The sequence below is a fragment of the Neurospora hispaniola genome, assembly GCF_033458365.1.
Source record: "Neurospora hispaniola strain FGSC 10403 chromosome Unknown B0T23scaffold_2, whole genome shotgun sequence".
Taxonomy (NCBI): Eukaryota; Fungi; Ascomycota; class Sordariomycetes; order Sordariales; family Sordariaceae; genus Neurospora; species Neurospora hispaniola.
In genome coordinates this window covers 28,864-54,350 of record NW_026944407.1, presented here as the reverse complement: position 1 = coordinate 54,350, position 25,487 = coordinate 28,864, and the positions used below count along the sequence as shown (strand labels likewise).

Sequence of the window (25,487 nt, the reverse complement as noted above, 5' to 3'; positions counted from 1 at the left end):
TTTCCCCCATACATGTCATCAAGCAACGCTGGTTACAACTCAAGCCTCTCACCACCGTAACTCTCCCTTCACGCCCTTTTCAGCCTCAGCGGCCGGCTTGGGCGTACTTGATGGTTCGTTTTCCTTGAAGCCTAGGTTTTTGAAATCATCTTTGGCCATCAAGTTGCTGAATATCGCATGGTTAGCGCGGGACCAGACAGAGACATTCAGGGAGATGTAGCTGCCACCCACCGTTCCATGCGGCATGTGAGATAGGCCTTTGCCAGCGATCGACACTCATCTTCGTTGACTCCCTTGACCCTCTTGATGCAGGCAAGGTAGGTTGTCATGACGTGTTTGCATTCTCCTGGAGGGCAAAGTATGAGTGAGAGCCGAGACCAGTGTATACATGCATTGGCTGCTGAGCCTTACCGTCATGATCCAGGGGAAAGCTGCCTCTCTGGGGCCTTGAGGTGTTGTTGGTCAGTTGGACAAGCCTTCAGGGTAGAACATTGCATTCTGGGCTCGTGGACTTACGGCGTGGGTTTTGTTGTTGGCAAGGCACCGGGACTTCCAAAGGTACTCATATTGCAAAGCCGGTGACGGTGATGGAACTGCCGCAAAGTTGGTAGTCAAACGAAACCAGGGCAGGGTATTTTGGTTTTTGTTTAGCTTAGGTAGAGGTAGCTTTTACCAAGTTTTGGGTTCCCCCCTCTGTGGTTTTCCTCCTCTTGTAGGGCGTTCGCAGTTGGGGATTCGAGGTGTGCGACTGCCCGCTGGACGGGACCGGAGTCTTGAATGCGGATGAAGTGCCCCTGGAAATCGGCATTCCAGCACGGTCTCAGCTACCTGGACCCTAACGTGGCAGGCTCCTGAGATACCTGCCTACAGGGTAAGCTTTGTTAGTGCAACTGAGCAAGCGCTGAATGGGAAGGCCAGGGGCATTATGCCCGGGTTCGGTTTTACCGGAAGGTGGCAGCACGGAGGTTACAGATTACTGCGTAGGTACCTAGGGTGGATAGTGGATCGTGGACGGAGATACGCTCGGGACCATAGAGCTACGGTACGAACGAAGTCGTCTTGATGCCCATGGGGAACTGTTTCTGCATGCATCCCGGAAACAGACTCCGATGTTCAGATCGGCAGGCCAGCGACATGTGCTGAGTGGACGACCTCCGAAGGTCCCGTCTCTCGCTCCGCCCTCCGTCCACCGTTGTCTGAGCCCGCGGTCCGCAGCCCGGCCGGGAGCCAAGAACTTCGGATCAACGGACAAGCCAGATGACGCACCGTGTCATGCCTGCTCATCCCCGCCATCCCGCCTTCCCGCTATCGAATTTCAACCTCTATACCTAGAGGTATGTATAGTGTAGTGGTGTAGTGGACAATGTACATAAGAGGTGCTTGTCTGTGGAGCCGTGGCAGTTGAGCTTCAAATTCTGAACTCTTCTTTGAGCCGCCGAGAGCCAGTCACAGACCCCGGTGTGTTGTCGGGTACGCAGGTCAACGTACCGGTTGCATGAAGGCCTGGAAACCTGTTCATCAGGCCGGGTCGGGTTCGATTTGCCCGGGTGCAGGCGCGACGACAACGCATCAAGGGAACTGCCCCCTTCGAGCGAGGTTTTAAACTTTTGACGACCAAGTGAAAGTGGGGACGTGGAACTTGACCCGAGGGGACCATGGACCGACCCCTCCCTCTCCCTCACTGTGTCGAGTGAATGGGTGTGTTTGCAACGCTTTGGATTCTGGAAGCGCGCCCCCTCCCCGGGGTTATAGATTTTTGGCATCCACATCGACGTCCACATCCACATCCACACTCACCATCGAGGCGCCGCGACAACTACTGAGGGCATCCCTCATCGCTTCAGGTTTCGAGCTGTCTGTGTGCTGCCTTGAACTCGTTGTACGTATCGGCTGCACTTGGATAGATCATCGATCGCCTTGTCCCGCCAGTCAGCCAACAACAGGCAACACAAGTTTCTTGGTTGTAAACTCTTTTCCCGCGCTGAAGCCGATCCGCTTGATCCAAACCACCTGCCCGACTCGGGTTCTGTCGCCAGCCTCTTCTCCTGCCACCCGCCCGCACAGCCGCCAACCACTTAGCACTCGTCTTGTATTTACCAATTTTCTGAATCGACGAGACCATCGACCCTCAGATAGACCCGGGAGCCCACTTGCCCCCATACACCCACCCGGTCCCGTGCGACCGCCCGAATCGTGACCTCGTCCTGCCCGACCTCGGGCCCGTTTTCACACTTCCGTCTTGCGCTCAACTCCGCTTCCGCCCACCTTCTCGCTTGCGTTTGCGACTGATCTTCTCGGCTTTTTTCCCGCTCAACCGTCATCATGGCTGCTCTCGGTGACGATCTGCTGGGCGTTGTCAACAAGTTGCAAGACTTGGTCTTCAACACCATCGGCAACGATTCCCTGGATCTGCCCCAAATCGTACGCAATACCCGCCCACCACCTTCACCTGTCCGCTCCATGCCCGCAACCGCTCCTTGCCCCATCGTCCTTCTTTTCCCTTCCTTTTCCGCCATCAGACTGCTGACGACCCCTGCTCTCCATCACAGGTTGTCGTTGGATCCCAGTCCGCTGGAAAGTCGTCCGTCCTCGAGAACATTGTCGGTCGCGACTTTCTTCCCCGCGGCAGTGGAATCGTTACTCGGAGACCCCTCATTCTTCAGCTGATAAACGTCCCCGCCGACGACGACGCCGAAGATGCAACCCATCCCAGCTACAGGAACCCCAATGCTGCTGGCCGCAACGAGTGGGCAGAGTTTCACCACATTCCCAATCGGAGATTCACCGATTTTGGCGACGTCAAGCGCGAAATCGAAAATGAGACCGCGCGAGTTGCGGGTACCAACAAGGGAATTAACCGCCAGCCCATCAACCTAAAGATTTTCTCTCCCCACGTTTTGAACCTAACGCTCGTTGATTTGCCTGGTCTCACAAAGGTACGTCGCTTTGAAGCTCTGGTGAACATGCCGTCATAACTTGGTCTAACGTATATCCGTGCAGGTTCCCATTGGAGACCAGCCTACAGACATAGAGAAGCAGACGCGCAACCTCATCTCCGAGTACATTGCAAAGCCCAACAGTATTGTCTTGGCTGTCTCGCCCGCTAACGTCGACATTGTGAACTCGGAGGCCTTGAAGCTTGCCAGGCATGTCGATCCCATGGGTAGGAGGACCATTGGTGTTCTCACAAAGGTCGATCTCATGGATCACGGAACAAATGCCCTGGACATACTGTCTGGTCGGGTCTACCCGCTCAAGCTTGGTTGGATTGGCGTGGTAAACAGATCGCAGCAGGATATTCAGGGCAACAAGCCCATGGAAGAGGCCTTGAAGTCCGAGTCCGAGTTCTTCAGGCATCATCCCGCGTATCGAAACATCTCCACCCGTTGCGGAACTCAGTTCCTCGCCAGGACCCTCAACACCACCTTGATGGCTCACATTCGCGAACGCCTGCCAGACATCAAGGCTCGTCTTAATACCTTGATGGGTCAAACCCAGCAGGAACTGGCAAGCTACGGGGACATGCACTTCAGTGGCAAGGAGCACCGAGGTTCTCTTATTCTGCAGCTCATGACCAGGTTTGCGTCATCTTTCATCGCGTCCATTGACGGTACCTCGACGGAAATCTCGACAAAAGAGCTCTGCGGCGGTGCTCGTATCTACTACATTTTCAACTCGGTCTTTGGAAGCTCTCTGGAATCGATCGACCCCACTTCCAATTTAACCGCCCTCGATATCCGGACCGCGATTCGCAACTCGACTGGTCCCCGGCCTAGTTTGTTTGTGCCTGAGATGGCCTTCGATCTCCTTGTCAAGCCCCAGATCAAGCTTCTTGAGCCACCCAGTCAGCGCTGCGTAGAGTTGGTATATGAGGAGCTCATCAAGATCTGCCACACTTGTGGCTCGACTGAGCTATCGAGGTTTCCCAGGCTGCAAGCCAAGCTCATCGAAGTTGTTTCTGACTTGCTTAGGGAACGGTTGGGTCCCGCGTCCAACTATGTCGAGTCGCTAATTTCCATCCAGAGGGCTTACATCAACACTAACCACCCCAACTTCCTCGGTGCGGCTGCAGCAATGAGCCACGTTGTGAGCAATAAGCAGGAGAGAGAGAGGAAACGTCTGATTCAAGAGGAGCGCGAAAGACGTGAACGGAGACGGCTGAAGGAGCTTGGTACGAATGCCACCGAGATCCCTATTGAAGGGGAAGAAGAAAGTACTACCCTGGAGAAGACGGACAACGTCCACGTGCGCAAAACCGCTGGAAAGGGTGCCCGCAGCATGTCTCCGGCTGTCCGGGAGAACGGCCCCGGCAGCATTGCAAGCGCTTTGAACGGAGCCAGATCGAATTCTCCTTCTCGCTTTAACGGAGGGCAAGGCGTGGGTAATGCCAAGGAGTCCTTTCTGAACTATTTTTTTGGCAAAGACGGAGCCATTGTTCCCGGTCCTTCAAACAGCGGCAACATTGGACGCCATGTCAACCAGGCCATGGAGCCTACATTTAGCCAAAGCATGAGACGCCCAGACGACAGACAGGTGCGAGCGCCTGCTCAGTCGATAAAAGTGGATGATGACATGGACTATGTCGGCAATGCGAAGGGCACTGAGCTTGTGAGTTGGCCATATTCGCTTTAAGTCTCTTGCTTTTTTTTTTTTTTTTTTTTTTTTTTTTTTTTTTTTTTTTTTTTTGTTGTGCGGCCTATGCTAACAACTTTCTGATGCAGAGCAATGACGGCGAGCCGGCCATGACAGATCGCGAGGCTATGGAAGCCGAGCTGATCCGGGCTTTGATCAGCTCCTACTTCAACATTGTGCGCGAAAGCATCGCAGATCAGGTGCCCAAGGCGATCATGCATTTACTAGTCAACCACTGCAAGGATGTTGTTCAAAACCGCCTTGTTAGCGAACTTTACAAGGAGACGCTGTTTGAGGAGCTGCTTTATGAGGATGATGCAGTGAAAAAGGAGCGGGAGAAGTGCGAAAAGCTGCTCCAGACATATCGGGAGGCGGCCAAGATCATTGGTGAGGTTGTATAAGGCTGGGCTCTACCTTTCCTCAGGCTACACCTACAGACCTTGCGAGGCCGACTCTGGTAGCAGCAGTACGACTGATGTATGTATTATGAATCTATCAGACTTAGAAAGGGGTTATGGCAGTTTCTCAATGGAGGCACTTGTGGCTTGTGTGTTTTTTGTTTCACGACTTTTGATAAGAGTAGCCCCCTGCTGGCTAGCTGCAGTGATATCTTGCCGTTCCGCGCAGCAAAGGGTGACGTATACGAGGATGGCGACTTTCTCCGTCTCGGAGGTAAACTGGGAGCTTCTTGAATAGACAATACGTGTCTCTGGAAGGAATGTGCACTACTTAGATAATGGTGCTCATCGCTTAAATGTCAATTTCTCGTCTGGAAAATAGAGTGATACTATGCCGTAATTTGAAGCTTGACCGAGTTGTCACTCGGACAGATAGGATTCGCGTGTACACTGTTCATATAAGCGTCAGGTACAAGTACTTAGCTAAGGTAATTAGTGTATTTAGACCGACTAGTGCCAGTATAGTACACTAGGTAGTTACTAACACGCGCCACACATCCCAAACTCGCCCAAGCACAGAAGTCAGGCAGGCTGCAAGCGCGAGGAGCCTCGGGGCACGGACCATGGCCGCAACTTTTTGCTGGCAGGAAGGTAGAGGTATCATTACAAGTCGAATATGGAAGACGGGATTCGGTAACGGTTGCAAAGTTCGTTCCTTTGTGCAGACGAATAGGCAAGAGCGAGGCCCTACCCCGGATTCCTTGACCACGATTTTTCCACCCTCCAGGTCATTTTCTGGTCGTCAAGACATCTCTCTTCTCCCACAAGGTGTACGTAAAAAGGCCGCGGCCACGAGCACCACCACAACGAACACGGTCATCAGTTTCGACAGTCGCGGCTGCGCTTGGCTGTCTGGTGCGGCTGTCTGGTGCGATTGCCGCCCACGCGCCCTCTGCCATTCACCATTCATTCATCTTCCACCTTTCACGTCAGCAGCTCACCCTTCACGTTCAGCTAATCCTATGCACTATACCAACCTTCAACCACGCTCACCACCACCTTAGCAGTCATATCGCACAACAAAGTTGACGCAGACGGCAAGGAAGCTACTATACCTTTACCGATCTCGGCCGACTTCGCCCATATACCAAGCAAGACTTCCAAGGTGTATATGGGTAGTCCAAGATAGCACAGAACCCGCGGACCTTCATCTGATTTAGCGCTGAACTGGACTTGGCTCATTTCTGTGCTGTGGATTGGCAGCCTCCGACCGAGACAGGGAGCTCTCTTCTCGGCTGGGTTTTCACCACTTTCTTCGGCCTTTCAAGGAAAGAAGTTTTCTTTGGTGTGAAAGGTCCAGGTCTAGCCGATCGTTGTCAACCTTACAGAGCTGTCGAGGTTGTCCTCCTTGCCATTGACAAGTGTTACCCCTAGAACTGCTACCTTACCTCCGTCCTTCTCCTCTTTCTTCTTGATATCACCTCTACATACTTTCATTTCCCCTGTCCCTGCTGTCATCATCATTTTCCATCTATCCCACTGCGTCAGCCAAGGTTCTCTTCTGCGTTGTCACGATGACTGGGGATGGAGAAGACGTTCATCCGGGTCCGGTGCCGAAACGAAGTGGCTCAGTTCCAACTTTGAGGGATGATCAAGATCGCAATAGCTCCATAGAGGTGTTCGACTCATCATCAGCGGCGAGCACTGTGCTTGCCGTACCGACCCAGACAGAGCCGGACGTCGGCATGACAGAAGCTCCCAAAATGTCGTTGCTAGGGAAGCGCCAGAGTCGCGAGCATGCTGCCGATTCCGAGCACTCTTCCGAGTCTGGTGCAAACGTCAAAAAGGTGAAGCTGGCGCAGGACCGGGCCAGACAAGCTGTCGCATTAAACAAGCTGCCGAAGGATAAGTCTCGGTTGTCTGCTGAGGTTTGGCATCATATCTTCAGTTTCTGCCCCCCACGATCACTGGGCAATTTGCTACGCGTTAACAAATTGTTCAACCATTATCTTGATCCTTCTTCGTCACTGGTCAACAGAGAAGTTCCTCTTCCAACCGCCAAGGGAGTTTTGGGTTTCCTCAAGCCAAATGTCATCTGGCAACTTTCCAGGCGGCTTTTTTGGCCACAGATGCCTGCCCCTCTTCGGTCAATGGCCGAGATTGATATGTGGCGGCTCGCTTGCTCACTAAAGTGCCAAAATTGCAACAAGCAACCAGCACAAAGCCATGCTGCTTTGTCTGAAACATGCTCTACAGCAGCTGCTCCTTGTCTAGGCCCGGGCCTGAATGGTGTTGCTGTCATCTGGCCGTTCGCTAGTCGCCTCTGCGGCCGTTGCTTGGTAATGACCTCGACCAAGGTATGTCTGCGTCAAAATCTGGAGAGAGAACCTCACAGCTGGCTAATACGTCCAGGAAATCGACTTCATGGTCGCTCAATCTACCCCCTCCGCAGTTCTTCAAGGGATTGCGTTCGCCTACGTGACGCCAGACCTCCGCATTCAGCCATCCAATACGCCTGACACAGATAAACTAAAATTGTTTTCCGCCACCGACGTCGCCGAAGTGAACAAGGAGTTCCATGACGTCCAAGCCCTCGGTCCTGGAGCCATGGACGAATGGATGAAGGGCCTCAATAACCGTGGTAAGAATATGCAGAATCAGGCATTAAGGTGGGAGAAATGGTATATGTCAGGTGGCGTTACAAGGATGCGTACCGAACTTTATCCAGGCTATGTTAACAACAAGGTCTCGTCGATCCCGAATTCAAACTCCGCAACGCCTGCCGCATCGCCAACCTCTTATCCAATTGCTCTACCCGCAACCCGAGCACAAGTGCCCTCATCGCAGGCTTCGTCTCAACCACGACAAGAAAGGACCGCCGAGGAGGTCGCTGAACTCAAGGCGATCAGAAAGGCTGAAATCGAGCGACGGGCTCTACTCTTGGATCCTCCCCTTACACCCGATGTCCTTCGGCATCTTCCTGCGTTCGAAGCGGCCATGCAGATTGTCCTCCCGTTCCAGGACAAGGATTGGGATTTTCTTAAGCCTAGACTCCTCACCCAACGAGGTGAGGCAGAACACCGACACCCTGGACTGCTTGTGGTCAAAGAAGAGGCTCAGCAGAAACGCACCGAGCGTCGTCAACTCGAGGCGACACTGGCAACAACGAAGGAGGCGCGGGAACTCATCGATAAGCAATGGGAGGAGACGCAAGCGCCATTGCGTGTGAGAATAGCCGGTCTTGCGGACGAGGCAATTCGTGAGACTTGGGGAAAGGGCAAGAAAGTGACAAGGGATAACTGCGCCAAGTTTGCCGTTGATGTTCTTTGCTACATACGACAACGTTTCTATGCTGAGGTCGCCGAGAAGGCCGCTGCCGCTCACTCCGTTGGCCGAGAAGTCCCGGTCGATCCTCCAGAGGGCCCCTTCACCCAAAAGCTTACCTTGGAGAACATGAAGTGGATTTTTGATACCAAGATCAAGCCTCATACGGAGTCATACCGCAAAGAGCTTTTCTATTGCAATGGGTGTGACTCAAATGCGAAAACATTTGGCTTTGAGGGAGTAATCCAACACTACGCAGCCAAACACACGACTGCTCTCAGCTTAGGCACCATCGTTGTTCATTGGAGGGCAGAGTGGCCGCAGTACCCTCCTTTTCGTTATGAGAATCGACTCTCCAAACAACCACCTCACAACCACGGCTTCCAACCATCTTTTGTTGGTAGCTTGGGAGTGCCTGTATTGCCACAGGGACACGACTACCCGTCCATGAATGGACACGCCGGGCTTCCTTCCTTTCAAACCTATCCAGCACCTGGATATCATACTGCGCTATATCCAGAACAGTATCAGGCAATCCTTCCGCCAGTCTACCCTCAAGGCCACTATAATCCCGCTCCACAGCAGCCCCTTTACGGACAGCCGCCGCTCCCACCATCACAGCAGCAGCAGCAGCAGCCTTATATAACTCAGCCGCCCTTGTATCCGCCTTACCAACATCCGGCTACAACATACCCTCCCCTCGCTACCAGCGAGCCGCCACAAGGATATGGGCCACCGCCACCTGCGGTACAAGCCTACAACTACAACTCTTTTCAGGCAAATGCTCACAGTTCGTACCCTGAAATACAACCTGGATACCTCGACGGCTACCAGATCAGGCTCGAGATAGTTGCTCGGTCATCGCGCGAAACCTGGAACAGTCTTGGGGTTATCAGAGACCTGCCAGGCAGCATTAGGGTCTTCGTCACGATCCATCATCTCGTCAAACGGTTTCATGCAATGTTTGGCGAGGTTCCTCCATTTTCCATGTTCATCGATGGTCTTTCCAACAATAAGGACATGCGGCCTGTGCGGAACGTGAACGGACTGGTCTGCAAAGCCTGCCATCTCAAACTTGGAAATGCTCCGCACGTAGTGGAAGAACGAAAAGCGTTTTCCCTGCCGCAGCTGGTTAATCACTTCCAGTCCAAACATATCGAGCCTATGCAGGCTCAGGGAGTTTACCCACTGCTTGACTGGGTCATGGATATGGTTTTGCTCCCTAATCTCGAAACACTTGCAAAATTGAGAACCTGTGGCGAGCCCCAGAGGGGTATGCTTGCAGATGCTCTGCCATATCTCTTCCAACCCCGTTTGACGTCTGCTCAACAATACCCTTCACCGTACCCGGTGCTGTCTAAGGGTAGGCACTTCGAGTTCTCGGGACTGGAGCTGAACGGTCTCGCCGGTCGTGAACAACCATACAATGGTTCCCCCGCCCCAAGGCAATATTTATCGGCCGGTCATCCATCTGGTAGAGACTCCGGCAACATGGTCCTACCTACCCTCACCAATGGCCGCTCTGATGCTCCTCAGATTGGCTATGTTTCAGAGCAACAACCAAGCTTGAACTTATCCGTCCCGGATACCTCTGACTTTGGAAGAGACGTGCAAGGCGAAGGCATGATGGCTGAAGCACGAAACCTTTTTAATGACATCAGTGACATGGATAATCAGGACAGGCATGTGAATCTTCACCCAGCCATGGAGAGTGCCCGCTTATCCTTTGAGGAAGCCAAGAAGGTTGAGGCCGGAACTGAGGAGCGGAACAAGGGATGGAATACAAGCAGGACTGAGTCTGGCAAGTCATATTCCTCGTACCATAACTCTGGCGCTGGCGAACATGCCAATCGGCCGCGTGAAGCTTCATTAGTTTTTCATCCAGCAACCCACACGCCTCCACGACCCCCGATGGCGGTTAGTCGGGCAATGCAACCCTTGTCAATTACTGGACACGAAGAAATGTCGAATCTACAACACCAAGGACACCCTTCGGCGGTTGACCATCGACATAGAAATTTGAATGATCGCTCTTACACCATCGAGCACGGAATGGCCGCAGTCTCGGGCGCCGCACCCCCGTCGAGAATCTATGATCGCTACGACGAGGATTCCAGACGTTCGAGGTCCCCGGTGTACGGTGCCAGTTACCAGTCGGTCTCGGCGGGAAGAGATCGAAGTCTGTTGATGCAGCAGGTAGCACTAGCTTATCTCTCTGGGGCTAGGATACCTCCTCTGAACGACGAGGTGGAGTATAGCCGCTATCGTTCACAAACAGTTGTGTCGGAATATGTCCCAAGGCGAGCTGACACTGAGGTATATGGCCGACCTCCTCCCCGGCCGGAGTATCATGATCAAGACCAAATCCCTAGACCGGAGTACTACCGCAATTTGGTAGACGCCCGGTCTCACTCACGGCCACTGGCACCAGCACTGCCTGCCGACACATATGAGATCGTGCAAGTTAGGGACGAGCAAGGAGAGTATCTCATCCGGCGCCCCGTGCGACGGGACGCGGCAGCCCAATCTTTCCACGATGCGGGACGTAGGGCCCATCGGGACGCGAATCCTGACGGTGCGGCTTCATATGCTGACAGCGAGCAGCCTGTCTGTACCGCGGATTCGCGCGAGGCTCCATCCGCAGCATATACTAGACATGGTACTTTGGTGAGAGAGGACACAGAGCGAGTAGCCCGTGGAAGGGATCCTTACTATGAAGAATATGACCCTCGATTCCCGGGTGCCTCGTGAGCCTAGTTTGGCGCAAAATGTGCCAGTTTTGGCTTCGTTTGCCCTGAGCTTATATCACGAGGGGTAAAAGGGGGTTACATTCGGTCCATCTTACGAGCATTTTTGAAATGGGTTTCTTAAATTATCTTGTTTTAAAAGATTGTGTTGCGTGTCTACGCCGGTCTGGAGGAATTCGACTGGGAAAGGGAAGATAACAAGATCGACAAGCAACGAAAGATAGAATGGGCGTTGTCAGTGTGACACATATCCAAAAGCGGTCTAATAGAGAAGCTCCAACGGAGTGATATTCAGGTACCAGAAAAATGCAAGGTACCAATTACCGTTGACGATCATTCCTACGGTACCCGTCCGTGTAGAGGCGTGTTTGTCGCTCTAAACGATTGGACGTCATGCAGACCAGAGTCACACATAGTCGATTCGGTTTCATTGTTCCATATTCCTATACTTCCAAGAACTGAACGGGATAATAACCTGGATCGTATCGCGAATTTGCTTCATCAGGTTTGGTGATAAATTCATAGTAGGACAAGTGGCCTTCAACGGTCGGAGAATTGTTAAGCAGTACCTTATTGCAGTCGGTTCGTAGCCAATGCCAGGTTTTTCTTCGAAGGTGGTATCCACATTCGCTTGAGCCATTCTGCGGTCACCCTCTGTGCTCTCTCTCAAACACACACAAAAAAAAAAAAAAGGAAAAAAAAAAAAACTGTGTGACGGTTTGCAATGGCTCATGGGCCCTTTTCGGGCTATTCTCGAGCCATGTCTTACTGGTCGGACTGGTCAAAGCTGGGTTTGTTTGTTGGCTCGGGGATCATCCTTTGAATTCTAACCTTTCGTCCCAACCAGTACGGCGTCTTCTGATGCTACTGTGACAAAGTGCGATGTTTCTGGGGTCCGCGGTTTCCAAGCCTCCCAGGAAGAGGTGAAACACGATGCTGATTGGCAGGCATGTCATCACGACCCATGCAGGGGCAAAACCGCCCCTGACGTCTTTGGCCTTTGCCATAGGTGCATGGTTGGCAACAATGGGTGCACATTGTAATTTATAGGACATTGTAGTATACTATGGTAGCAACCGCAGTACGCCGCTGTTGGATTGTGGACGTAAAAGGAAAATTAGCCGTCAGACTCAACAGGTCAGGCGTCATGTGTCGTGGTACGCCATATTACCTACTCTTCTGGGCGGAAGTGTTGGTGATGCGAGATCCAGTTGTGTGAGCATTGACGACAACGGCCGGGAATCAAAGAGGAAACAAGCGCCAGCTGTTCGGGTGCCAAGTCTGAAGTTCGAGTGATAGAGAGCCTTCGTGGGCCTACCAAAAGCCATTGTATGAAGGGTTTGTCCGTCATGGCGGCTTGGACAGGTTGAAATCTACATAGTAGACGTAGCGCTGTAGGTACGTACTGGTCTCGATTCATGGATGAGGCTATACAATTACTAGTACACTAGTAGTGTAAGTGATCACCCAGCCCCCCCCTGGCACCAGTCCCCATCTTACTAGGCCTTCACATTCGTCCAAACTTCTGCGACAACTTGATAGGCCCATGGCCCCGAATCCTTCGTCTACTCCCTGTTTGCTCCTTTTGGACTGATCCTTCACTCAATTGGGCGTCAACACATTGAAGAAAGGCCGTCATATTTGGTTGTTTTCTTGTTATCCATTCTTTAATGCTTATAACACGTCGACCGCCACTTTTGCCGGACAAAGGCCCTCGTCCCTCGCAACTTACTTCCCCTCCCCTTCAGTATTCCTTCTCGATACCCCCGTGCAGTTCTCACTCACTGCTTTCAACTCATCAAAATCACCTCTTCCGAACGGTTCGGTCAGAGCGCCCACTTCCACTCACAACCATCAACAACTTCTCGCCTATCCATATCACGTAAAATGCATACCCAGCTCGTTCACTTTGCCCTGTTTGCTGGGCTTGCCGGTGCTGCCGGCTTGGAAAGCAAGTCCATCTATGCTGTGGAGGCTATCAAATCCATCATGCCTGGGGCCTTCGCCGATTGTTCGCAGTTCGAATTCTCTAAGGAGTGCAGGACACCGGAGGAGGCTGCTCCGCATCTGATCAATTCCCTCAAGGGCCGCACCACAGGCGAGATTGCTATGATCCTGTCGCTCATCGGCGTCGAGAGCGGTGATTTGAAGTTCAGGATCAACCATTTCCCAAGCCCAGGCCACCCCGACCAAGGCACTGCGAATATGATGTCGCCCATGGTTAGTTTTGCTCTACCGAAACTTTGACTACGTTTGATCAAGCTTACTTTATATACGTGTATCTGGGACTGACCTTAACAAAACAACTGTCTAGTATGTCAGCGAGTATGCAAAAGACCTCAACTTGCCCATCGACGGCAAGTCAGGGCCGGAGATTTTGCAACTTGTCATAGCGGACGACTTCCGCAATTTTGACTCTGCACGTTGGTTCGTCGACAAGCATTGCTCGGACGAGGTGAAGGCTAAAATGAAGATGGGCACCGACGAGGGGTACAGCGATTATATCACAAAGTGCGTTGGCACCACCATGGCGGATGATCGGCTACAGTATTGGGACCGGGCCAAGAAGGCATTTGACCTCAGTGGTTAGGTCCAGGCCAGAGACAGCGATATGGGGCTCATCAATGAGGATGAATGGTAGTCTGGGGCAAGCGGTGTCTTATTCTGTTCCTTATATGTTACATCTGGTGTTCGGGAGGCAGCAAAGCTGCCTTCGCTTCCCCGGGCAAAGTATATTCATACTGAGACTTCCTCAGCTGCCCATGCCCCCCTTTTCCATTTTTACCAGACTGTTTGATACCTACCGCGAATGACAATTTTCAATCTCACTCCGCCGGCCTTACCAAAATTATTATGTCATTTCCTCCAAGTTGAAGATACCGTGGCGGCTGCGCAAGGCACCGTATATTTGTGATTGGGATCACTCTCCCAAGAAACAGTCCCTGAACTGTTTACCTTGATAAATTTGTATAGTATGACATTTCTCGGCGCAAGATCGAAGGATACGTACCACAGCGGGTTGCTGCTGGTGTACTTTGACGCGCTTAGCGTCACAGCGTTGGCGGTGTTCCAGCTACCGAGGGCAGTCGTGTTGCCCAATCTATACGTTGTTGTATTCTCGAATTAGCTGTTATACGGCCGATCAAGCATCGGTTAAGTGACTATGTACGTTGCGGGCGGCGAGGATGTTGTTAGGACCTACAGCTTAACTGTCTCACCATAGGACGTGCTAACCAGCGCTTCGAAGGTGATGGGTACTGCAGTGGCAGTGCAAGATGTCGATGCTATATCACAGGTGATGATGGTCGGTTCTCGTCAGTCCTCCTGCGCATGGTTGTGGTTATATCCGGCTGCAAAACATCCTACGGATATGAAACTTACCCGCCGACGAAATTGATGTAGGAACTCCGGAGTTTGTGCTGGTGGTCGAAGTGGGAGCTGACCGTGAGGAACAAATATCGCTGCCGTTGAGAAGCGTTGTGGAGTATAAGATCCTTGGGAGCCCCCCAGAAAGTGTGATGGTTATGCTGCCTCCAGAGTCGGTGATGAAGCTATCGCAACTCACGACGTCGGTGACCGGTTCATCTGCACTAAATCCTGACGCCAACGAAGACAGAGTGACGGCGGTGGAGGACGACGCTCCGACATTGGTGAAGACGCCCACAACTTGTTTGTTGGATGAACCTTTGCGCATGGCAATAGTGTGGCTATCGGAGTAGATGGGCCATGCACGGTATGTCAGGTAGCCGTCGTCTTTTTTGATAGCGTGGGTACGAAGCTGATTCAGCCGTTTAATCCACGTGTACAACTCTGAGTTAGTTGAAAAGCCGGAAAGCCAGAGGGCCTCTCGGTTGTAGGGAGTATCACTGCCCGCATAATGTTGTTCCTGTCCCTGATAAATGATCGGGATGCCTATAGGGGATGAAGATGATCAGCCGAAATCCGAGCAAATACCACAGGTTATGCAATTGGCAATGGCATGTACAGACCGTCTTTGAGCATCGTAAAGGCAATTGCCTATTGCAGATGTCAGTTGCTGTACGTTGAGTACGGAAGTGTTCCCGGAGATGAAGCAACAGGTGCTACGAGGGACAAACATCCCTGGAGGGAAGGGGCAACACACGTTCTTTGCTAAGACCTGCAGTGGAGGAAGTACATGGATCAGCGAGGAACCACATCGACTAACATGTATAAGAAGCAGAAACTCACCATATCACTAGTTTTGTGCGCAAAGCGAGCCTGGTCATGGTTTTCGAGGAACGACCCGTAGAGACTGAGGTCAATCGCTTCATCATATTGTCAGTATTATTGGTTGAAACCGGCCAGGATATTGGACATACCAGCAGCTTTAAGTATGTTGATACCGCTAGCCAGCGCAGTGATGTTGCCGCTTGTTGACTGGAACGCATTTACTGTCCAATAATAGCTGCATAAAAAGTTGACCTGGTAAGCAAGAGCCGACATGCAAAAGGCTCAGTTTTAGTTCACCCATTACCTTGCATAATCCAAGACGCCGCTGATGTAGCTCTGGTACGGTGCCAGATACGCCGGGTCTCCTTGGAACACCTCTCCAATGGCGAACACGCCGGCAGCGGACTCGAATCCCGGCCAAAAGGACTTCTCAACGTGCTTGACACTATCGATACGAAGGCCATCGCTGTAACAGTTTAGGTTAGTTCTCTCCAGGAAGACAGTGCCCTGTTCATCACTAACATGACAGCAATGGGGAGCAGTGTACATACATACTGTACGTTGACACGATCTTGGACACCCAGTCGTGCCATATCTTGCGGACGTCGTCGCTGTTGCGTTCACCGTATCAGTCATCTTTCAGAATAGAAGCCTGGAACAGTCTTGACCTACGTTTCGGTTTTGAGGTCCGGTAAACTATGTGCACATGTGAGGCGTCAGTCAGGCTAAGGGGTATTGCTCGTGGAGTCAAGAGTCCGAATGTATGACTTCATAGCACTTTACGTTACTGCCTAACGACGACAGACGTACCTGACGACATCACTTCCTTGCCAGCATCTGAGTTCCATTTGTCAGTGTCTGCCTTGTACCAACTCCTGTTGACGGTCTAGTTACATGCCAGGGGATGGGACCGATCCACTCACGTTTCGATGGAGGTTTGGTTATCGTAGTTGATGGTGCACGGAGAGTGATAGTAAGATTGCTAAATAGTCTTCAGAAACTCCTCTACCTTGTCTTTATACATTTGGTATCACTTACGGAAGAGAAAGGATTGAGACCTTGGTAGTTGATGCACGAACGGCAGCCCAAATACGCCATGTGGTTGGTGACAACATCCACCATGAGGTACTAATCGTTATGTCAGCGCTTTGGTCAGTCACCTGTCAACCATTTAACTGTTTTTTTTTTTTTGGCCAGGCGTGGGAGAGTGGAATCTTACCATGCCGCGGTCATGAAGCGCTTTGGAAAGCCCCTTGAGGTTGTCTGCGGTGCCAAACGAAGGATTCAAGGACCAAATATCTGACGCCCAGTACCCATGATAAGAAGACCTAAGTTTGATAATTGTCCAATTAATGTCCATAACGACCGTTTGGTAGTCTCGGCATTCCATGGCCGCCAAACATACCCGTCTTTGGTGACTCCGTCAATCTGCTTCACGATTGGGGATATCCAGACAGCAGTAAATCCCATTCCCTGAATATAGTCCAGCTTCGAGATCAGTCCCTGCCATGACCCGCCGCAGTATACCTGCTGGGATGTGTCACATGGCGCACTGGTTGACAGATCGCTTCGAGCAAAACGATCCGTCACGACCTGATATATGGACTGCTTGCGCCTACAGGAATATCTCGTTAGTTCAGGGTACTTTCTCATGTTTTCCGTGTGGTCCATACCGTTCCCGAAACCCCTGGAGGTCTAGTACGGGCGAGGGGTGAAGAGACGGAAGACAATCTTACCATTCTGAAGACGTAAGAGCTCCCACTTGGACCGCCGCTGAGAGTAGCAGTCCGAGGACAACGCTTAGTTGTCTTTCGGGCCTCATTTTGGTGAACGGTAAAAGTTAAAGCGTCAAAAATCAGGAACCGATGGCCAATATTATCCGATTGCCAGTGGGCAGGACATACCGTCATTGTCTCGGAGCGGCGCTCCGAACCTTTATAGGCCATCTTGAACTTGAAAATGATACTTTACCAGCCATTACTGGCCAGCAAGATGACGAGCTTGGGTTCTATAAACCTCGGATGATGAGGAAGCACGGGTTTCAGGACATTTCATGCCCGCTGCTTCACGACCAGGTTCAATTCGGGCCGTGAAATTGCGTGAGGGTGTATCACAAAGGTCTGTCGAGGTCTTCATGTTCAAGCTTGGAACTGTCCACGGAGTTTGAGGCACCTTCCGTGAGGTCCCCAATTTATCTGGCTACACAAGGCGGAGGTAGTATTCGGTGCTGATGGAGAGGCCACTGGATCTACGGATCTCTGGCTCAGCGCGGTAACCCCAGACGCTACACCCCGGATTCTTTATGAGCCAGACTATAGCGACGGGATTGTATGTGTGGGTGGGGGGCCAATGAGGCAGAAGGCCCGAATACCACAGTGTTGGTGACCATCCGGCCGACAACGGGCCGGCTGTAGCGATGTTTAGTAATTCGCGGAAAGGAATCCAATGCCAATTATGTATCAGATCTTATGCTTGTAGCCATTTCTCGCCCTCCCATCTGATATGTACCGAGCATAACTTCCAGTCGATACGATATTCGGCCCTCCTCATGGCTATAGTTGGCTACGAGTGAGGACAAGATAAGGCATTCTGCATTTTGTTATGTTCATGTGATCATACGGCCAGTCTATCTCATAGCAATCTCTCACTCATACCGGGTCCCACAGTCATTTTTTCCCGCTCTCTCAAGTAAAATCAACGCGGCACAGCTCGGTGTCGGTTTGTTAGTGAAATAGTCTGACCTTTTCATGCCTCCCTCCTGGCATTTCCTGTCGACAGAACGCGTAAGCTCGACACAAATAACCAGAACAACTTGACATTCGGTCACATGTTGAGTGGGAATCTAGGGCTCATTGTATAACAAGTCTCGTTGCTGGGCAAACGCAGAACGACACAAAACAAAACACCAAAAGAAGGGAGAAAAAAAAAAAAAAAGAAAGAAAGAAAGAAAAAAGGGCACCGAATTACAAACTAACCATCACCATGCCCTTGCCTCTCCTCACTATTGTGAAAAATAGGACTGTTCCGGCCCATTCCCGGAAAAAAACTGAAAAGGTTGATCAGTTCCCCAATGCGCAGTCTGAGTGTAGTTCTCGAAGGAATTCTATTTGTAATCTATCGTCAGCAAAAAAGTGAAATCCTCGATGTCCCTAATGTAGATGGTCTTACCCAGTCAAAGTTCGTGGTAAAGTCCAGTGTACTGTTCCCTACGCCGTCACCAAACAGTGAGGAGAACGGAGATGTGTCGCCGATTCCAGCCATCGTGTTGCCCAGGTAATCTGGCGTCAGGCCCATGCTCAAAGGACCTGTGCCAGAAGTCGCTGGGTCGGCACTGACGTTGATGTTCAATGAAGGATGATTGGGCCCATCAAGACCTTGTGCCACATGTGTTGGTGAGGTTGTGCTTGCATCTATACTTCCTGAGAGCATACCCAGCGTTATGGCAGCCGAGTGCTCTGACCGCATCTCTTGTACTGGGTCTGAGAACTCGGTCGCTTTTGCCGTTGTAGGAATTTCGATCGCGCTGCCAGAGTGTTGAGAGGACTGTGTGCCATTGATCTTGTCCAGCATAATCTCTAGGACATTGAACGCCTTGAGGGCGTCCATAGACTCATCTGCCAATCCCTTCCAAATGTCTCGGGTGACTTCAAGGCTCTTGATCATCTCGGCACGTTGCTCCGAAGTCCAAGGAGGACTGGCTGGTGCCGTCTTTGCTCGGCGTAACGTGTTGTCATAGTGCAGATCCAACACGATCAGCATAGCGGGAAGGAGGAAGTCCTTGGTTGCGATAGAAGTCACGAACCACTTGATGGAGCGAAATCGACCTCTTGGTTGTGATTCACGGTGGAGCGTTGCCAGATGACCCAATGACTCAAGGGAAGATGAGATTGCCCTAAGCCGAGAGCTGTTATATTTGATGTTTTGTGTCGCCTTCGACATGTACCTTCTGTGAAGAAGACAGATGATTTTCTGGAAGAGAATATCGATATTGAACCGCGCAATGATCAGCGTTAACGGATCATGACAGCCCGAGAGGGGTTGGAACCGTAGGTGCGGAGGTAGATTCGCCTTGATCTCACGCAGTTTTGCGTCAAAGCGAAGAACTTCATCATAATGGACCGGATTTCGGATACGACCTGTTGCTTGTAATATGTTGCCCAGCTCCAGTGCGAGCTTAACCTTAGCAATCATATAACTGATGTTGGTAGGCTCTGTATCTGGTTTCGGTGGGGGTAGCACCTTGGTGTCTGGATGGAAATCCTCATCGGCCAGGTTGTGCGGAAGGTCGGTGTCGCAGTCGTGTTCGTAGATCATAGTAGGTAGAGAGAGCTGGTGTGAAAAAAATACGTCGCACATCCTGATTAAAGCCCACGTTCTTCTTCTCATTTCCTAGATAATCAAGCCAAAAGTGTCAGCTGAGCGACTCATGTGATAGTTCCCTATCAAGCGGCCTTTACCCGTCCTTTTGTAAGTGAATGAAACATTGAAATAAAGGGCCTTACAGCTTGGAAAGGAGTAAGAGAAGGAAACCACTTCGCATCTCTGTGATAGCCCATACGGAAGGCAACCCTCGTGACCTGAGACATTATCAACCACAGGCCGACATCGGCATCCCACCGGGATGAATGTTCGGCAAAGAGGTAGAGAATCATAGTCTCCACGGTATACTCGGTCGGCTTCGTATAATCGCCTACCCGGAGACACTGAACTGTTCGGAGTCGGTACTCGGCTGCCTTTTCCAGTGTGCGGCCCTTCCATTCGGGCGGCTCGTCACCAACCTTGTGATAACTCAACATGGCCAGGCACATGACCGAATAAAGCAGGCCCAACCACATGATTGGTGTCCGAGACGGGTCCAGCCAGTGATTGCGAAGCTGCTGGTGGAAGGTGGGTGGATGAATGATATTAGCAGCATTATCCATTGAGTTGAAGTACCTTCCACAAAGGGTCAGGACTGTTGACTTGGAAGGCAACTCGGCCCTCAGCTCAATTTCGGCAGCAGGTGTTGACTCGAAAAGAAACGTGAGGCCTTCACAAGCTGTAGGCGGCTTGCTGAGCATCACTTTCTCATAGCTCTTCTCCAGGTCCTTCTTGTGAAGTGCAAAGTAGTTCTTGACCTCGGCGATGTCCGCCAAAACGGTGTGCCAGTGGCCTTGTCCGACATACATGGACTTTCCCCTATCGGGATCCACCTTCAGAACGCCGAGGGAGGTTGCCAGTCCATCGTCGATGTCACTTTCTCCCTCGTCATCTTGCATAGCGCCATCATCGTCGTCGAGGTGTAGGAAGGCCGAAGAGCTGCTAGTCGTCGTCGAGCTAGTACCTTGTCCTTTAGCATGTCCACCAGTAGAAGCCGCAGCGTTTGTGGCAGTAGCGGCCGGAGGTAGATCAATATTAGCACCGCCATGCACAAGTGACAAAACCAAGCCTTCCAGCCTGTCAATACGGTTCTGCATGTCGTCGGGAGAGGCACCTGGTTGGCATTGACTTTTTTTCCGGGCCGGCGGCGTGGCATAGAAACACGAAGGGGCATCTGTCCCTCCTCGTTTAGTGCAGTTTCCGCACGGGTGATTTCTGTCACACTTTCTATAATTTTTTGTTTTAGCAACTAGGCATCATTAACGACGGTCTTGCGCCGAAGGCCGTTCAGGATGTTATTGGTCATAATGCTTACAGCCTATATTAGGTTATGTTAGTTGAGGGATAACCCGAGCGAGGCGGCTGTCCACGGGTGGATGGAGTGGCTCACTTTCTTGACCGGCAAGGATAACAACTGAGCGGTACTCTGTTTCGCTTTCGGACAACACGAAACTGCTCCTGGGGGGAACGGCCGCCGGAAGAGGTGGTCGACGGTGGTGTGGGCGTCATGATCTGCCGCGCTGGATTAGATGAGTAACAGGATTCTGGCGCTGAAAGGTCGTGGTACAAGGGCAAGTATGTAAGGGGCTGCGTTGAGCTGGCAATCACATAGAAGTCCCAGTGGAAAGCAGGCCGAGTGGTGATGTTTGTGTTCAAGTTGGCTTTTCGAAAGAGGACAAGCTGAGCGAATGTTGTGGGCAGCTGCCTGAATTTGGTCACAGCTTCATCATCATATTTGCAGGAGTTTACCGTGCTAAAACAGGGTCTCATAGGCACATACCAGTCCTGAAAATGCTGCCCGGAAGGTGCAAGCATGCCTTCACAGCCTCGAATGCAAACAGGTGAGCACTTATCTTTTAATGGAGGACGGGGAGAGGAGGAGGAGGCAGGGCCATAAGCCAAATGAAAGCTAGGTTGGTCGGTAAGGTAGTAGTCGTTGTCGAGTAAGCAAAATGACGGGCCTCACGTCGAGAACACTCTCCGTCGACCTGTAAGCAATCATGCCGCAGCAGAAGACTGAACGTGTTGGGTACGATACACCCCGCCGGCAGTATCAATGTGAAACTGTGCTTTCCTCTTAACCCCCCGTATACTCGTTAGCGCTTCATCCTGTCTTCATCCATTGTATAGGTGCTGCTTTGTACGTAGTACGCTCAAATGTCAACAGCATGTTCGGGCCACCAATGCCTAAGGAAAGCTTGGCATTTCAGTCTTCACCACACACAGTCAAAAATTGCATCACCAAAAAGGTTACTGGTATCTAGTACTTAAACACCATTTTCTCAGCGAATCATCGCCCACACAAAAAACAGTACTGCCGGACTGCCCATGGCCACTGGGCAGTTTTCCCTGCTATTGCGACCACTCGGGAGTACAGCCAGGAGAAAATGTGTTGCATTACTCGATCCGTCGATAAGCGCAACACCTTGCGCGTTAAACGTGCGCCGTCATTGTACGCCTAGCACTCAGTTAACCGTTGACAAGCCATGACTGTCGCTTAGCAACTTAGTGTCATCAGTACTGTCTCTTATCTCAGCAGTGCGCCTGATACGTCTTCAGCCTGTGAGTCTTGTAGTTTTAGGCTGTCTCATGCAATTAGTGTTGCGACCATCTTTTTATCGCCATGATTCCACTGCATCATCTTGAGCCGTAGGTACCAAGGAGACTGATCAAAGCCAACTCAGATATGATATAGGGGACACTCGACAAGAACGTGATCTGCCTTTTTGCCTCTATTTTCAAGACTGACAGTCGCTCAAGAGCATATATACAGCGGTTCCCGTTCCGACCAAGGAAGGTTCGGTGCATGCTGAAACCTAGGATTGCCCGGCGGACGCATCGCCGTTCGCCTTGACACTATATGGTTTGAAGAAGTCGGCGTCGTTCGCCAACTCCTCCTTGACCTGCATTCTTAGTCAGTCCGCTGTCAGTAGGATGACATAGAATAGGCTTCACGTACGATATCGAGTCCCCCCACTAGCTCACCGTCGACCCAAAGTTGTGGATAAGTAGGCCAATCAGCAAATTCCTTAAGGCCCTGTCGTACTTCGTCGTCCGCTAGAATGTTAAAGAAACCGTATTTGACGGCATTTTCTCGGAGAATAGCAACCAGTTGTCGCGAGAAGCCGCACTTGGGCTCACTGGGAGTACCCTTCATGAACAGCATGACCGGGGCGGCCTTGACCAGGTCACCCAGACGTCTGAACAACTCCTCCTTTTGCTTCTTGGGGTCCTGAGGTACAACGTCGCCGGCCTGGCCCTCAGCAGTTGCGGCGCCATTTGCGATCGCCGGTGTCTTCTCACTAGCTTCAGTGCCGGACTGGGCCGATTTTTTGGCGTGGGTCTCAATCGCGTTTCGAACCTTGACGGCACTGCTTCCGCTAACCGTCTCCAAAACCTGGTTATTCCGGGCGAGCACGAGAAAGGGAACGGCCGTCACGTTGTACGTTTCGCTAATTTCCGACAGTTCTTCGGCATCGATCGAGACCCAGGAGGTGGAAAGCGGTTCAGTAACGGGATATTCGCTCGCCAATGTCTTGAGCACTGTCGCCATCTGGGCGCAGGGCGCAGCCCAGGGCGCGTGGAAGGAGACGATCAGGAGGGTGGACGCCGGCAATGACGACACATGATTGTTCCAAGCCTCGATACTGGTAATGTCCTTGATGGTCGACATAATGCTAGTTGCGCGGTTCAGATGTGGTCGGGTTGATGATGGCTTGGCCGAGCGAGTTTTGAGAGTCTGGTTTGGTGGCTGTCTATTACGGGTATCGATGTCGCGCCCGTGATCCAAGTGTGTAGAGGACGGTGAACAAAAGAAATGGATTTCGTTACAAGGTCAAAACGAAACTGAAGGTTCCCCAAGGCCTAATGTGGATCGCTTGTTGGAGGTACCGAGTTGCCGGCGAGTTTAGTTGTCCTGACACCACCGATACTGGTTTTCCCCGGCATCATCCATCATCCATGGTCCGAAAAACGTCAGCGAGTTCGGCCTTGCCCCTCGTGGTTCTTCAGGCGTGCCCCGCGGCTAGTCTCAGTTCTCAATGACCCACTCACCTCCAAAACCCACCCTACCCCACCCGTTTTTGCGGTAGCAGGTCTGAGCGGGTTTTGGGTTTTTTTGGCCGTCGGCTGCAGAAGAATAACCAACCATTAGTATATATAATAAATCCAGCAGAATTAATATAAAAAATACAGTTCCCCTGGGCGGAGCCAATGTCCAGGGGAGACAGAGAGACGCCACTAGAAATTACTTAATATATAATTAAAAAAAAAAAAAAAAAAAAAAAAAAAAAAAAAAAAAAAAAAAAAAAACTCAAAACTGAACTGAACAAGTAACCTTTAAAAAAGGTAGTAGTAAGAATAACCACTAAGCTACAAAGCTTTAATAGTTATTTAAATTAATTGTCGAGTTTCTTTCCCTATATTATTAACCTTTGGAAAAAAAAAAGGGTAATAAAAAAAAGAAAAAAAAAGAAAAAAAAGAAAAACTCAAAGGTAAAATTTTGAAATTTTTTTTTTCATTTTTTTCTCTTTTCTAGAATTTTCTATTTTGGACCCTAACCCTAACCCCCTCCCAAGCCCTTTAGGGTTAATAGTATAGTTTGGAACTTGGTTATTTCTAGGACTTAGTTATTTTTAGGACTTAATTATTTCTAGGACTTTATTATTTACTACGGTCGTAACTAAAATCCTTATTTTTAACTTCTTTTATATTTCTCTTAATAGTTAGCGCGTATACTATAATGCAACCGGTACCAAAATGACCACCTTTTCTTTCTCGTCATTCTGATACTATATGTATTTTAATGTACGTAACGGTCGCGGAGCAATCTCCGTTGTAAGGGAAAAAGTGGCTTTTTCGCTCTGCTATTTAAACTGTGTCCTATTTGGCGCTAAGTTTTCCTTTTTAGGCCTGCCAAGCATATACCAAAACGGGTAATTTTCTACATTCTAGCCTATTATAAACAAATACGCTGTACCTTCCTCGCTTGCGGCATTAGAGTAGGCCTATAGACTACGACCTTTGGTATAGATCTTCCATGTTACCTTTCGGGCCCACGACAACGGCCGGGCAAGCTCTGAAAGCAAGGGCGTTTCAATAAGTAAAAATACAATTTATATAGAACTTTTTATTCTGTTTCTAATAGTGGTCTTAATTTTTCTATATTATTTATATTCGTTAAGATGCAAGGCTTTAAACTTTAGGACTTTTACCCCCTCAAGGCTATATTACCTTAAGGGGTAGTCCGTGCCTTATTAAAATAATACTATTAAAACCGCCTCGTCGAGGCTATCCTTCCTATATAAATATTCCATCCATCCTAGTAATATTAAAGCTAAAAATAAAAGAAGTCTAAAAGTAAAAAAATGAAATATTACCCCCTCGAGGTTGTATTACCTCAACTGGTAGACCGTACATTATAAAAATAGTACTATTAGAATCGCCTCAACGAGGCCATCTTTGGAAAATATTTTTTATTACTATAATACCAATTTTGACCCTCAAAATAAGGAGTGTCTAAAAGTTCTAAAGCGACTACAGCCGGCGGAGGCTTACCTTTAAGGTTGTATTATTATAATAGGTAGTCCGAGCTTTATAAAAATTATATATTTAGGAAGAGTTTAAAAAGACTATCCTCCGGATACCTTATTATTATTTATACTATTCTTCTTTATTTTATTATCAAAAGGTATATTTAAGGGGATAGTAGAGCGATATGTAGGTGCTAGCCTTATATGTATATATTAAGGTTCTATAAAGAAAGAAAGAAGAAAACGCTACCCTCCGGGTGGCTGGAGTGCCAGAGCTTAAATAGCCGTGCGCTCCGGTGCCTTG

General features: G+C 50.4%; 7 protein-coding genes across 7 annotated transcripts; 3 read left to right on the top strand and 4 right to left on the bottom strand.

Moving 5' to 3' along the window:
• Positions 1-48: 48 nt before the first annotated feature.
• On the bottom strand, positions 49-566 carry B0T23DRAFT_392958 (uncharacterized protein; the record flags this gene model as incomplete). Its single annotated transcript, XM_062838040.1, has 4 exons — positions 49-166; positions 232-346; positions 412-446; positions 517-566. 4 exons carry the CDS (start codon positions 564-566, stop codon positions 49-51), a joined length of 318 nt encoding a protein of 105 aa, XP_062694876.1.
• A 1,756-nt stretch (positions 567-2,322) lies between these two features.
• B0T23DRAFT_451047 (Dynamin central region-domain-containing protein) lies at positions 2,323-5,349 on the top strand (the record flags this gene model as incomplete). Its single annotated transcript, XM_062841109.1, has 4 exons — positions 2,323-2,421; positions 2,550-2,936; positions 3,001-4,608; positions 4,722-5,349. 4 exons carry the CDS (start codon positions 2,323-2,325, stop codon positions 5,031-5,033), a joined length of 2,406 nt encoding a protein of 801 aa, XP_062694875.1. The 3' UTR covers positions 5,034-5,349.
• A 1,000-nt stretch (positions 5,350-6,349) lies between these two features.
• Positions 6,350-11,411, top strand: B0T23DRAFT_59508 (uncharacterized protein). Its single transcript, XM_062841517.1, has 2 exons — positions 6,350-7,387; positions 7,443-11,411. Exons 1-2 carry the CDS (start codon positions 6,605-6,607, stop codon positions 11,103-11,105), a joined length of 4,446 nt encoding a protein of 1,481 aa, XP_062694874.1. The 5' UTR covers positions 6,350-6,604; the 3' UTR covers positions 11,106-11,411.
• Positions 11,412-12,842: 1,431 nt separating this feature from the next.
• B0T23DRAFT_59340 (uncharacterized protein) lies at positions 12,843-14,066 on the top strand. Its single transcript, XM_062841515.1, has 2 exons — positions 12,843-13,321; positions 13,416-14,066. Exons 1-2 carry the CDS (start codon positions 12,989-12,991, stop codon positions 13,689-13,691), a joined length of 609 nt encoding a protein of 202 aa, XP_062694873.1. The 5' UTR covers positions 12,843-12,988; the 3' UTR covers positions 13,692-14,066.
• B0T23DRAFT_401879 (alpha-amylase A precursor) lies at positions 13,958-17,114 on the bottom strand (the record flags this gene model as incomplete). The annotated part of the gene is made up of 13 exons (XM_062838622.1): positions 13,958-14,201; positions 14,483-14,562; positions 14,667-15,013; positions 15,091-15,118; positions 15,311-15,387; positions 15,442-15,527; positions 15,597-15,779; positions 16,103-16,129; positions 16,216-16,274; positions 16,331-16,420; positions 16,512-16,620; positions 16,698-16,907; positions 17,029-17,114. 13 exons carry the CDS (start codon positions 17,112-17,114, stop codon positions 13,958-13,960), a joined length of 1,626 nt encoding a protein of 541 aa, XP_062694872.1.
• A 1,097-nt stretch (positions 17,115-18,211) lies between these two features.
• B0T23DRAFT_351679 (fungal-specific transcription factor domain-containing protein) lies at positions 18,212-21,421 on the bottom strand (the record flags this gene model as incomplete). Its single annotated transcript, XM_062836081.1, has 4 exons — positions 18,212-18,395; positions 18,461-19,681; positions 19,795-20,878; positions 21,042-21,421. 4 exons carry the CDS (start codon positions 21,419-21,421, stop codon positions 18,294-18,296), a joined length of 2,787 nt encoding a protein of 928 aa, XP_062694871.1. The 3' UTR covers positions 18,212-18,293.
• A 1,046-nt stretch (positions 21,422-22,467) lies between these two features.
• On the bottom strand, positions 22,468-23,324 carry B0T23DRAFT_311717 (glutaredoxin; the record flags this gene model as incomplete). The annotated part of the gene is made up of 2 exons (XM_062834652.1): positions 22,468-22,554; positions 22,611-23,324. 2 exons carry the CDS (start codon positions 23,322-23,324, stop codon positions 22,468-22,470), a joined length of 801 nt encoding a protein of 266 aa, XP_062694870.1.
• Positions 23,325-25,487: the final 2,163 nt, after the last annotated feature.